Source organism: Zosterops lateralis, assembly GCF_965231275.1.
Source record: "Zosterops lateralis genome assembly, chromosome: 3".
In the NCBI taxonomy this organism is placed as follows: domain Eukaryota; kingdom Metazoa; phylum Chordata; class Aves; order Passeriformes; family Zosteropidae; genus Zosterops; species Zosterops lateralis.
Window position 1 is genome coordinate 16,360,654 of NC_139764.1, and position 14,508 is coordinate 16,375,161.

Sequence of the window (14,508 nt, forward strand, 5' to 3'; positions counted from 1 at the left end):
TGACAGATGTAGCCCCAAGAGATAAAAGACAAAACTGGAATAAACAGATTACTTTTCTCCACAAGCAACAGGCACAACACTACAAGCTATTTAACAGAAAATAAATCTGTTCTCAAATACCTGCAGGTGCTGCTTTTTTGCATAACTTCTGCTCTGTGATATCCTGATAACTTGCAAAATCCATCATTGCTGTAGACAATGGGCCAATCCACGATCTGGGCATTACCCAAGACAAAATTAGTATCTGTTTGGAAAAACACATCAGTTAGACATTAGTCAAAGCTATGGTTGCATTAGAGGAAATACTCTTTTCAGAACCCAACTCCATTGCTTCAACCCCTGCACAATTTTCCCAGATATCATTCCCACTGCAGTCAACAGGATTATTCCTGGTTTTAATTTTAAGTAATTTTTTATTTTTAAAAACGTGTTAACTACTCAGACAGAGCAAAAATAGCACATGATGGCTAAGAAGGTAAAATTCATCTCTTGCCTGAGGAGAGATCCACCAAACTGTTTCCCTCTGTGCCACATGCACTGATCCACCACCACACTCAGTTTGAATGTGAAGCCTCTCACAGGTGGGCAAAGCAACACATGAGCAATAGTTCTCCTCCCTGAATGCAGACACAGTGGCTCCTCTCAACACTGCCTTCACTGCTGGCCACACAAGCTCAAACACTTGTGTCCAGAACAGCACTCCAAGCAGGACACCAGGAACTAGGGCCAGCAACTACACCAGTAGAAGGAACTCCTTGTTTGCAATACAAGCCAGAAGGAGCCTCAATCAGTACAAGGAAACAAGCTAAGGAGGATTCATGCCTCCATTCTTGCTGGAGCTCTATGTGCCACATTTTTTATGACTGCCAACTCAAATCTACACCTGTGCCAAGACAGACAGCAGTGCTACTCCCTGGGCATGGGCAGGCAGCAGGAGATGGTGGCTCCTTCACAGCTGCAAAGACCCTCTGGCTTTTGAAAGAAAGGCTGGGCAGTCACATGAGATCAAGAGGCACTCACTTTTAAGGAGAGCCCTTACAGGAGTTCACCACACTGTCTACTTTTCAATATCAACTCCCAGCTGCTCACACATCCACAGTTTAGTTTGTTTCAATTTCCCCTTTCAAAATCTTTCACCCCAAACTTCAAGTGGGTTTAAATAAAGCAGTCCCGTAGCTAGCTAAATCCAGTGTTCAATTCCACAAGCATGATAAAGTGTGTTTTTATACACTCTTTAGGGTGAAATTCACCAGTAATATAACTTCAGGATATTTTAGCTTTGTTTCTCACAGCCTCTTTTAAATACTATGGGTTTTGCTTAGTTGAAGCACTTTCTCCCCAGAACAATACATCTCTTTTACCCCTTCCTATGAATTAGCAAACCAAGTAATTTCTCACTGCTAAAGCAAGTGATTTTGAGTGTCTTATTATAAACACTACATCAGAGTGTGTTAGGATATTTTTAAATTTCATCAGGAAGTACAAAAAATGGCCAAAAAAGAGGCAAATACAAATGTTAGGCCAGGTCCTGCCCTGATCTGAATATGTTATTTCACACATGAATTGCTTAAGAATTACTTCTCACTGCCTTCCCTTCTCAAAAGGAAACTTTCCCTTCTCTCCACTTCCTAAAGAGTTCCTGTTGAGGAATTGCCTGCCTTTCACACTTAAACCCCATTGTCTTCAGATAAATAATCTCTTGGGTTTTTTCATTAAAGGCTATATAGGACACATTCCTGATAACTATCACTGTGATAATCCTACTTTATCTATCCTTGCAAGGCTTCTGTGAATTACAACAATGCTCTTGTCTCCTATTCACAGGTGAAAACAAAGCCCTAAATCCATAAGCAAACTTAAGCTCCAAAAGGTGAGACTGCAACAATCTAGTCCCTAGATGCCCAGCTCTCAAAGACTTGGGTGCTGGAAGCCCTGTGAGCAGTGTCAGAGAGGAGAACTGAAAAACTTCAGCACAGAAAATAGAAATCTGACAAAGTTAAACCATAGAAAGCAATGAAAAGGGGGGATATTTTAAGGTTGAGGGGTTCCCCCTTTCCTATGTTTTTTACAATACCTAATATTTTAACATAAGCCCAATTCTCACAGATAATACTCAATTCTTTGCCATTATTGCAGGAGCTGAAGAATCACATTCCCACTTATGTTTTGGCCCAGCAAAGCTCAATATTTCTGGACTGGCAGTTTCCAAAGGAGGCACAGAGAATATCCACACATTTCTCTCCCCCAACAGCAGTTTGGACATTCTCCTAGAAGATGTAGGCTGCCTTAGAGCAGTGAAAGCTCAACCATTATTTCAACTCTTGACTGACTATTCTAATCATCAAGTTACCACAGTGACTAGATGTCAACATCCTCACCATGTGAGTTTTTAAGTCAGTATGAGTTGGCTGTTGTATTTTATGCACCTCTATTAGTCAACACAGGGTGAGCCTCTCTATCATGTAGGGGTACAGTGTTTTGTGAGAGTCCAGGTTGTGTTTAGTCGTGAGTTAGAAGCAAGCTGAGGGATCTTTATGTACCCATAAAGCTTTAAAGGTAAAAATTTGCACAACTATCAAACCAAAGAACAAGTCAGAGATTTGGATGATCCCATTGTTTCATAAGTGTCTCTCCCTTCTAGCTAATTCCAGCCTCATGCATCTTGACCTTTCTTTGATCCGGGCTTTATGCAGTTGACAAACACACCTCATTTCCTCAGAAGTGTCTCTGACAAGTGTTTTGCCTGTGTGAACGCTGGCAAGACACAGCATAAAATAAGGACTCCCACTTATAACTTCACTGCATAGCTTGTTCTGACAGACAACCCAGAGGTAGAAGGGCTGTCCTCATTGCTATCATTTACATTCAATTGCATTGACATCCCTGACAATGTGCTGCTTGGGGACAACTCATAATTTGTTAAAAATTTTTCCTAACATAAGAAAATACTGAATAACATCCAGTGAGGCAAATACTGCCATTCCATCTGCAGGGACACAGGGTCCCAGAGGCCAAGAAACAGCTGTGGCTTTGTTACACAACAAGAACGAGGGATGCTCTAGTGAACTCTGGGTATCACAGAGCAGAGACTCTTTGGGACTCACAAGTGGGTCAGCAAAGCCAGGAAAGGAGCTGGCCAGAGGAAGACCATGAAGAAATCCACTGTTAAATTCTCTTCAAAGACAGGAATGAAATGGACATGTAATAGCAGCAGTATCAAAACTCTTTAGTGACTTGAAGCACCTCTTTGAAAGGACTCGGTGAACTCCCCTACCTGGAAATCAGTTTCTATCACAATGGCAACTGTGTCAGCACTATTGCCTGGCCCAAGACAAGAAGAAGCTGTAAGCATCACTGGCCCTTCTTATGAGCTCCAAGAAAACCTGAGCTAAAACTGGAAAGGGCAGGGTCATATAAAAGACCTGGGCTTCTGGCTTGTGTTGCATTTGGCACAATCTGAACAAGACCATTGAGAGGCAAGGAAATATGCAGAGGTGCAGCATAGAGCACAACGTGCTGCAGAAACACAAGTAAGATCTGTAGCATCACTAAGGCAGCACAATTATTTGCATGAGTAGGGCAGGCTTCTGCAGCATGGATCACTTTGTGAAGTGTATCACTTCATATTTTCTAGCCTGCATTTTCCCCAGGTTAGTTCTGCTCATTGCAGTATACCCATGTCAGCATCTATACACTCAAATGTCAGATCCAGTTTGGGTAATCACTTTAAAGTAGACATGGCCACTTAAAAGCAACAAGAAAAACATTTTAACTCCTTCCAAAATGTAAGACTAGATTTCACTCAGCCACTGAAACCAGTACTTTCCTCCACTCAGAAAACAGACCATCACAGAAGAATCAGAAAATGTCTTTCTAAATAACCTTGGTCCTTTAAACAGTAACAACCACAAATGTCTAGAGCACCCATCTTACCAAAACTACTCTATCTACTGAATCTTACCATTACATTTAGTACTTTTTTTAGCCAAAACTGTCCATCAGCTTCCAAAATTCCTGTAGATAAGCTGCACTCACAGATATTTATCTGGCCAGGACCAGCTCACTGAGCAGCGGTCACCTCCTCACATGAGCATGGAGCAAGTCACTGAAATGATTCCCCCTTACTATTCATTGCCTTGCACAGCTACATATTCACTCCCACTGCATCCCAGCCTCTCCTGTAACATGGGATCTTGCCAAGCTAAAACCCTCCACCTCTTTCCAGAGGCCAGCACACTGGTTCTACTTTCCCTGTCTCACCAGTGATGCACAGGTCCTCTTCTGGGACATGCTGGCAGAAGGTCAGAGACCAACAGCCAAACATATTCCCACAGCACTGCCAGACACATTCCCACACTGAAGGGGTTCCCTCATTGCACAGAGGAAGCCAAGGGAAAACTTCTGCCCAGGCAGGTGCAGTGAGACCTCGGTAACAAGAGAGGCTGGTGCTCACTGCACCTTCCCATATTTGGGTCAGTCAAATCCACCAGGGTGTTTGGGTTTGTGTAGTGCACAAATGTGATTTAAATATATTAATGTATTCCCCCACAGTTATCGTACAAATACAACACTCCAAAGGTTTGTTCCCAATTTATTCCCCTCTCAGGAAAAGAAGAACCAGGCTCAGCACAGTGGGAAGACCTGCTCCTCACCAAATGGGGAGAGGGAGAGAATTGCCCTCCTCATTCCAGACCACAGCCTCCCTCATGCTGGGTGAAGACAGCCTTGCTTATTGAGACCAGTGGGTCTTTTTTTACCCTGTCTCAAACTCTTCTCATGGATCTTTAGGGGAGCAAACCTAGTTCTCCAGCATTACCAAGCACCATCACCCAACCACTTCTACAGGAGAACTAAAAGAACTGCACATCACATGTGTCTCTTACCCTATCCACGGAATAGGGGTGGAGGATACAGCTCCTGCTGCCTGAGCTGGGCACAGAGCAGCAGAGATGCTGTGTCACAGCCAGTGTAAGAAATGTGCAGCAGGCAAAAATCATATGCCACTGTCATAGCAGTAAAGATTGTATCATACAGCTTAAGGACAAGGGACTCATGGTATTTACAAACTTGTGACTTTGCATAAGAAACAGCATCATTTATTTACTGGGGAGAAAAGAGATTGCTTCATTTCTGTCTAATTTCTTCCCAGAGCGTAGAAATCAAACATTGTGTATAAGTAGGCCTGTCTAAATTGCTAACAAAGGATAGGTATGTATGAATTTTTGCTCATGTTTAGTCTTAGCTTTGAAAAAAAAAGTAAACTAGAAGCATTTAGTCACACTGATTAGTTACATTGTTCAAATGTAACTTCTGAGATCAAAATATGGCCCCAAGTCAGTACAAATAAGTCACACTGAATTTCAAGTGCTTATTCAATCCTTTTTTTTTTGCACACATGGGATTTGAGACTTGCACTTCAGGGACCAAACACATTTTCATCCTAACAGAAGTGGTGTAACTGTAGTCAAAGCAAGTACAGACCTGCTCAAATGACAGGAAGACTATTCATATGGTAGAATAAAATAAATAGGAATAATTCTGCTCCTCCACCCACATCCTCCTGTGGAAGTCAGTGGTGTTACATGAATACTCACATTCACTCACTATCTCCTTGTATTCATTCCTACAGTGGAAGTGGCTCAGTGTTTAAATATCCCAGTGAACAACTTGATCTCTCTATAGAATAAATGATATAGTGGCCTCAAAACTATCCATCCTTAATATTGAGGTCAAACTTTTTAAGCTCACTGTAATACAAAAAAACATAAACCCCTACAGATAGGTTTATTTGGACTGTTTTATAAAAGTTTTATATAACTATTTATTTAATTTTCAAAACAAAATGCATTTAAAAGTTCCTTGGTTGCTACAGCATGACCACAATTCCCTAAATACAGACATTCCATGTTTATTCAAACATGACTTACACTGTCATATGTATACCAAAGCAAAGTGCAAGTGCAAGTTGAAAAGAATTATTAAAAAATTTATACCATCATTCTTTCCACAAATAACGAGACTCCAACTAATGCAACAACTTCAAGTGAGTCACTTTAAATCATTACAGAAAATGAATGCTAATTGCAGCCAGAAGAATAGACAAAAAATCTACCTTTTCCATCTCAACATTCTTACTTTGCATTGTTATAGAAAATATTTCACCGTAGGCATCTACCATGAGAAAAGTTTAAATTGAAAATAATGCATCATTCTAACAGCTATAAAATCTTCATAATTATCGATATTTTTCAAAATAAAACAAATTACTGCAGAATAACAGAACAAGAATAGCTGAAATGGCACCAAAATTGTGCCAAAGGTGTTATATGTATTTTATGGATAGCATGATTTGTCACCTTTCCTTGAAGTACAGTCTATACTGAGAAACTAAAAAAAAATCCAATACAGCCCCTGAAAAACAAACACTAAAACACAAAGCCCATAACATTTACACACATGTGACATCACAGTGAGATAATTAGATGATTTTCAGAAATGAGAAAGTTCCTCAGTTGGTAACAGTCAGACATTGCACCACTTTTATTAAAGGACAAAAACACTGTTTAGCAGTGAGACTTCATCATTCAGCTGTTATGGGGGTTTGTTTTCCCATCCCATATGATCTGAACACTAATCCAGAGAAAGGCATACTTTAGTTGCATCGATTATGAGTCTTTCTTTAGTTTGAAGAAACCATTTGATGGTAGCTGGTAGCTGATTATAGCCTTAAAAGTATTTGAGACAAGACCTAACTCCCTGCTCACTTTTATCTGTGAGTTACAAAAATGCATTAACCAATTCTCCAATGAATGGGTTTCATAAAGATTTGTTTTACAATCTTGTTCTAGGATTTAATGTAAAACTGGATTGATACATTGAATTATCACAGAAGAACTTACTGAGCTTTCAGAACATTAATTTTAAAGCACATTACCTGTCATCTCTGTGCTGTACATTTTTTCCTTACTATCTATAAAAGTAATTTTAACAAAATTAGGTCGTACATTTCTAAATGCATAAAGGCACACATTCAAAACTAGACTTCTAGCCTAGTAAAAGACAGAAGAAAAAAAAAAACCCATTCTACATTCAATTCCAGTGATATCAAGAAAAAAAGATTATCAATACTGAACAGGTATTTCAAGGTACTGACCAACTGTATGAAAAGCATGCATGAAAATATATGTGTCTCCACTGTTGTTAACGTGGGAAAGAAAGAAGATCAGGAAGCAATAAAACCCTTTGTTTCATTCTCTTAGGGAAAATGTCCTTAACACAGAACCTACAAGCTGTCCTCTTGCAGTTTCTGAAGGTCTGATGTTTTCATTCCTCATTCTCCATTAAGTTTCCCTCTGCTTTTCTCTCTGGCTGAACACAAAACCAGTCTTTCAGTTTCAAAAGTGTTTACAATAAAGTTAATTTCTCTCTTGGTTCAGATGATGGTACAAGGTTAGCATGCCCAGGATGCAAAATGTTTATTGTACTGGGACTTTATAGCCTGTAATGAAAGCAATGCCATAGATCATGCAAATGTCTGTTATACTCAAGATCTACGTCTGAAGGTGCTTTTTCTTTCTCTCTACAGAGAACTCTGCATTCTCCATCAAAAGATGCAGGTTTGCTTCCATAACTGATGTCTCCTTAGAGTGTTCCCAAGGATTCTGTGAAAGGAAAATTAAAGTCACACAAGCCTTATGCCTTCTAACTTCCCCTTCTTCTAACCTCCTTATTTTGTCCATAAATCAGAAAAGTACCTGTGACTTCCATTGAAATTCCAAGGCCATGTAAACACAGGACTTACTTTTGCCATCCTTATACGTGCACAATTATCACATATCTCAATGAGAATTTTGACCAAGAAAGGACTGAAGAATTCAGCTGACATTTACATAAATCAAAAACTATTTTTGTCTCCAGATATTGATAAAGAATTGCAATATCACAAATAATCACTATCCTCTACAATAAACTGTACCAGTTGAATTGGGTGTCCTGGCCATGATCCAGGTTTATAACTGTTATTATTACAGTGCTTGTATACTGTGGATGTATTACATTACCAAGAAAAAACATTAATATCACATTAGCAGTAACCATCAGGGGCTAGTGATTCTTTATATACTGCATTGTGTTACAGCATGGGCTCATTTTCTGTCCCACTGGGTGTTCTGGTCTTTAAATATTTCAATGCTTCAAAGAAATTTTTATCAACCAACCACTGCATGCAACATTTATTTTTCTAGCTCTGCATGGCTAGTATAGAAACACAGATTTTAAACATTAAATACAAGATGATCAGAATTATGCTGTCCTTCATTTCAAAGAAGGGCAAACCTTAAGCTCACACTTCATCCAGAGGGTCTTTGTGTGAGAAGAAATCACAGAGGACCAGACAAGGTCTGCAGGTCTAAGATGACACGTTACATGTTCTTTCCTCTGTGTGTTACCCTAAGGCCATCCCATCCTCTCTTTACTCCAGTGGGAAGGAAATGCTTTGCAGCTCTAACCCTAGCACAGCTCTTTTGGCTGGCATTCAGTGCATGAGAACCTGTGTCAGTTGATTTGCAGCCTGTGAAGAAGCTCTCCCTCCTGATAACTCTGAAGTGGACAATTCAGACCAAAGGAGTTGGAGGTGAACCTTGCTGCAGAAGGTGTGCTATAAACACCAGCCAAATTTTAATCCTAATGGAAAAAAACCCTACTTGCATGCCTACGTACAGTGCTACTAACTCTAGCCATAGAATGAGCATCAACTCACCAGCCCCACATCTTACACAAAAGGCTGTCCAAAGAATTCCTTGTTAAAACTACTGGTAAAATACTGGTGGAATTAGTCCTGTCCTTAGAGCAATGCTTGCAAAAGAGGCTGCACGCCCATTCCTTTGTTATCACCATACAGCCCCTTTCAGTGAGTTAACTCCCCCTGCCCCAAAACACACTTTCCTCAGTCCACCCATGACTGATGATACTCATATCATGCACAAGTTCAAGCACTTAGTACATTATCTCTGTTCAATGACAAAATTCCTCTCTTTTGAAAAGGAATCCTCCCCAAATTAGGAACATTCCTATATCTGTATCAACTTAATATCTGTTGGCACTACTTAACTTGCTTGCATGTGCCAGCAAATACAAGCTTGACAGCAAGCCCAAGGTTTATTTGGCAAATCCCAAACGGCGTAGATAGTTTCATTGTGGGTCACATTACTACCCAATCGAACAAAGCCAAGAAAGGAGAGCCAAACCTCAAGCTTTATGGGCCCATTTAAGCACTCATCCTGTGGGCATCCCAAATCATCTCAATGGCCAAGTAGGCAGGACAAGATGAGATGAGCAACAAGGAACTGGCACGTTTCCATACTGCCCCCGTGCTGGTCAGCACAGCCCTGCCTCAGCACGAGAGAAAGGAGTCTATCCTTGTCTCTTCAAACACATGAAGGTTAGAAAAACTGATTCATCCAACGCTGGTATGTGACAGCACCACATTTACAGTGAAGCTGGACTGGGTCCAGCAAAAACTTGAAGGCACATCACAGAAGAAAAGGCTTCTAAACCTGAGTCACTTACCTAAGCTTATCCTAGTATGTCTGAACTGTGCACCATTTCCTACCAAGCTTAATCTAAAAACTTGTATTGATTCCAGTCCTCAGGACTTGCTGAGCATTTGGAAATGGAGTGTTGTCATTCTACCTGCGCTGTCTGGCACCACGCTCTGTTATGACACCTTCTTAATAATGGGGGAAGAGAAGAACAAACAGAGCACAGCTCCTGCTGCATGATTCCCCCCATCTCCAAGCCTCAACTGATTTATTGCATCGAGGCTTTGGCACTGAAAGCCAAAAGAGGAAATTGGTTTTTAATGAAGAAAATAATCTACAAAGTCGAGACCGTTTTGAGAAAAACCTTCAATAACTGTTGTTGGAAGATTAGAGAAGCAGCCCTGAATGTGATGACATGCAACATTCATTTTAAAATACATTATAAAAAAAAATAAAAGGGCAAGATTCACTGTAAGACTGGAGAGTAATTTTTTCAGGAATGCAGCCTCCAGCTCCCACCCTTCCACAGGAAAGTTGCAGAGAGAAATAACCTATAAAAAGAGCCTCACAATTTTGTGTGAAAATACGGTCTTATCAAAGGCTAGTTCTCCAATAATACTGCCTAATTAAAAAAAAAGAATTGAAAATCATTTGAGTTTTTTAGCTGCTTATCAAGAGGGTTAATTGTCTTCGCCTTATCAGAACAAACTGACTATGTTTTTAATTAATTAACTCGTCTTGTCTTCAAAAGAAGCTTGATCCTGCATATTCTCAACCACACTACAAGTTCTTAATCCCTGAAGTAACCCCATTGAAGTCAGTAGAAGGATTGAAAATGGCACAACTTGGGCTCGGGGCTTTAAAAGAAACGCACATGCCGAGGTTAAACAAATCCCTGAACGCTTGCATGGTCCCCGCTTACAGAGGGAGCCGCTTTTGCTAAGTCCCTGAGTGAAAGAATCTGGACAGCATTAATACATATTTGCATGCAATTGTGAAATTCGAGGCATTTTCCACTCCACAGTTTTCCAAAAGACAGACCTGCTTACAGCGCACTAGGAGAAAAAAAAAAAAAAAAAAAATCTCTGCCCTCAGCCCTCAAAATGGCAAACTCTCCTCACTTATGACAAACCTTCCCTTTCACCTCGGGCAGGCAGCCCTGGCCGATGTCCCCGCACCGGGCTCTCCCTTCCCAGGGATCATATTGAATCCGCGCATCCCCTCCCGGTCCGGAGCCGCTCCCAGGACGCTCCGAGCCCCCCGAGCCCCCCGAGCCCCTGTCCGGGCGCCTCTGCCGCTCTCTCCCGGGCTCTCCGTGCTCCCTCCGTGCCGGCGCACCTGCACCCCGAGCCCGGCCGCCCGCCCCGGGGGCTCTGGGCAGGACTCGGGCACCGGCTCGGGCACCGGGATGCGCCGCTCCGGCGGGGACACGGCGGGCTCCTTGCGGCGGGCGGGATGTCGCTCGCCCCGCGGTGCCCCCCTTACCGTTAGACCTCCGCACGATGTTCTCCAGGAAGGTGTTCTGAGGCGCCACCAGCCCTCGCCTTCCCCCGGCCATAGTCGCTGTGCGGGAGCGGGAGCGCAGCGCGGCGGAGGCTCCGCTCAGGGCCGCGCCGCCCCGCGCTCTGCCGCGCCCGCGCTCCTCATGCCCCCGCCGGGACCGGCACCGGCACCCGCGGCTGTGCGGCACCGCCGCCGCCGCCTCCCGCGCACCGCAGCCCCGCGCCGCCGCCGCCGCCGCCACCGGAGCGCCCGCAGCGACCCCCGCCGGCCGCCGCCGCGCCGCAACGCCGGGGCTGCAGCGCCATCCTCTGGGGCCCGCAGCCAAGGAACGACCGCGCCTGCCGCCGGCTCGCTCTTCCCCCGCTCGACCCCTCGCCGGCGCGCCCCGGGGGATGAGAAACGCGCAGTGCTTAAAGACCGCTGGAAAATCCCGATAGCCGCTCTCCTGGCTCTCCCGGGTGGGTCCCCGCCAAGCTCCGGAGCCTTTGCTCGCCCCCCTCATCCCGGGTCGCGCTTCACGTTTCCCTAGTATGATTTCCCTAGTATGATTTCCCTAGTATGATTTCTACTTAGTATTATGTGGTCAAACTGCTTAATAGCTCTGTGGAAACAGCGAGACAAATTGTTTAAATGGCCTGACTTTGATAGGTCTTGAACTCTTTGAGATGTTTAACCGGCATCAAGTTTTCATTCAGAGATTAATTGACTTTGTTCTTTTCCCCCTACTACCAATCTGTCAGTAAGTGGAAAATACTTAAACCTTTTAAATTTAAAAGGCGTGTTTTTCCTTGCTGGCACTGGCATTTACTTGCTGTGATGCCTCATTAAGTGCAACACCTTCAGGCTCCACAGCTCGAGGCATGTTGGAGACATGAATGTTTCTGCATGTTCATGTGCTTGAGGAAAAGCTATTCCTCACAGCGCGAGTAAATAAAGTAGGGCAAACACTCTGGCCTGTGTCACCTGGGATTTCAGCCACTACCACTGTTCCCACAGAATTCTGGCACTGTCCAGCTTGCTCTCTCCTGGGTGAGGCTTGGGCCAGGAACCACAGTCAGCTCCAGCTCAGCCACGCACATGGCCCGATTCAGCCACACAGCTGCGGCCAAACGCTGACGGTGACACAACACGGCCTGAAAAGTCTGATCTCGCTGCCACCTGCCTCCCACAGCATTTGTAAGAGTGTGAGACTCGAGGGGTGAAGGCAGGTGACAATTTCATTGCAGCAGGAGGTACAGGTCGAGTCCCTGAGCATCCTGGTGCCATCAGCCTCTCACACAGCCTGGGAGACTCCTAGAGCCCCCCTGGGCCAGCCCAGCCGCCAGGCAGGAATTAGCTGTGCCACAGAAGCCTCTTTTAAACTGGTGATTATCTGTTGGATACCTACTTTTGCTGCCCAAAAGCAGGTTAGGAGAAAAAAAAAATCAAGTGCCTGAAGCTGCAAAAAGACCACTAACTCTCCCTGAAATGTTTGGTTTTAAAAAAGACTATAGAAGCATTTATTTGCATCTTTACACATCTAAGTATCCCTAACAACCATCCAGACAATGACCCCAACTTATTTAGTTCCTGCTACCTTCAGCAGCAGAGGCCAAACCTGAAAGAGATTCTAAACTCTCTGACAAAACTGTAAATGTAGCCTTTGACACTGAATTTACCCAACTGCTAACAGCCAAGAGTGAGGTTTGGAAAACTGGGATGCAGAGTAGAGTAGTGTTTCATTATTCCTCAAAGCCACTGTGTCAGAGGAATAAGCACACGCCATATCTTAGCTTCTGCTGGGCTCTGCAGGAATATCTGTGACTTAGGAGACACCTGGCAGCTGACGTACATTACAGGAATTTTGAGGCCTTTAAAGGAAAAAGGTTTTACACTGAATCAGCAAGTACACAGAAGTGGGAACAAGGTGACATAAGAGTAAGAAACTGAAGACTTTTTTCTGAAACTCCATGAAGTGTAGGCTGGCTGCAGTTCACGTTGCATCGTGTGGTCCAGTCTCTGATTACACAATTTGTCAGTGTCATGCTTAATCCTACAAGTTTCATGTCAAAGGTACTATTTTATCTACATTGGGTTTACATCTGCCCTGTAACATTGCAAATGACTAAAATGCTATAGCAAAGTGTGGTGGGTTGATCTTGGCTGAATGCCACGTGCCCACCAAGCCTCTCTATCACTCCCCTCCTTAGCAAAATAAGATAGAAAAATACCCTTGTAGGTCAAGAGAAGGTAGCTTACTAAAAGAAAAGAAAAAGAAAATAAAAAAGTGTGCACACAAGCAAAGGAAAAACCCAAAGATTTTATTATTTATTCCTCATCAGTAAGTGATGTCTTGCTACTTCCCAGGAGGCAGGGCTTCAGCACACACAGTGGTTGCTCTGGAGGATAAACACTGTAAATAACAAATGTCCCCCCTCCCTCCTCCTTTCCTTAGCTTCTGTATATGAGCAGGCATCACAAGGTATGAAATATTCCTTTGGTCAGTGGGTCAGCTGTCCTGGTTATGCCCCCTCCCAAGACTTTGCCCAGCCTCCTGGTGAGGGGAAGATCATGGAGTGCCAGTGCTGCTGCTGTGCCAGTGCTGCTCAGCAGCAGCCAAATCACTGGTGTCTTATGGGCACCTTTAGAGCTGCCACTGCACAGCACAGCTCTGGGCGCTGCTTGGGGAAAATGAACTCCATCTCTGCTAGACCCGGTAACAAATGGAAGATTTCTCCTGTATCTCCTACCTCCTCTAGATTTTCTCCCCCCTGCGAAATACAATTCTTGCTGGCAGTATGAATTTTACACCACTAGAGCAGAGGGACACTGTGATAATGTTTTATCTGAATTCTATACTCATTTTCTCACCATCACTGGTAAATTTTGCAAATGATACAGAGCTAGAGGTAAAGCCCCGCTTGAAGCAGGACACATACACTGTCTGACTTCATTACTAGTGAGTTCTCCAGCTATCGTTTTGTTTGGAAGTTGAAAACTGGAGTTGCTTAATTTGCATGTTTGCTAAAGCCTACTGGACAGAACTAAATACCTAACACTTTCATTTAAGGCTAATATAAAAGGTTGCTATAGAAGACATTCAGCTGTCTTGCATTATTCTGCTCTTTCAGCCTGTTGTGTCCTGAACAAGGCCCTAGGTCAGGACATGCACTATCAATCATCCCAGTAAGTGACCGTCCCTTCGCTGCAGAATCTTAAGCTTCTGTTCTATGGTCACACTGACCAGCTGCTCCTGCAAAAGGGACAGATTTGCCTTCATTTAAGCTGTGCATATTTGTCACCCCACTGAATTGAAAGCTAGCCTGAAAAGGGCAGCTAAGACACCTCCCTCTTTGGCAGCAGCCTGAGTTTACATCAACCTATTTACTAACACGACTGTCAACTTCCAGTGTTCATACATACAAACTCCTTGAAAACATCAGTTCCAAGAATTAATTTGTGGGAAGGTCATTTAACCCCACAGCAT

General features: G+C 43.4%; 1 protein-coding gene across 1 annotated transcript in view; it reads right to left on the bottom strand.

The window, feature by feature from the left end:
• Positions 1–11,097, bottom strand: part of KCNH1 (potassium voltage-gated channel subfamily H member 1) — a gene marked incomplete at both ends in the record, with an annotated part of 170,929 nt that extends 159,832 nt beyond the window's left edge. The window contains 2 exons of the mRNA XM_083856101.1: positions 121–244; positions 11,025–11,097. Coding sequence (XP_083712227.1) covers positions 121–244; positions 11,025–11,097 — 197 coding nt within the window. The remainder of the gene's footprint in view (positions 1–120; positions 245–11,024) is intronic.
• Between the last annotated feature and the right edge of the window lie 3,411 nt (positions 11,098–14,508).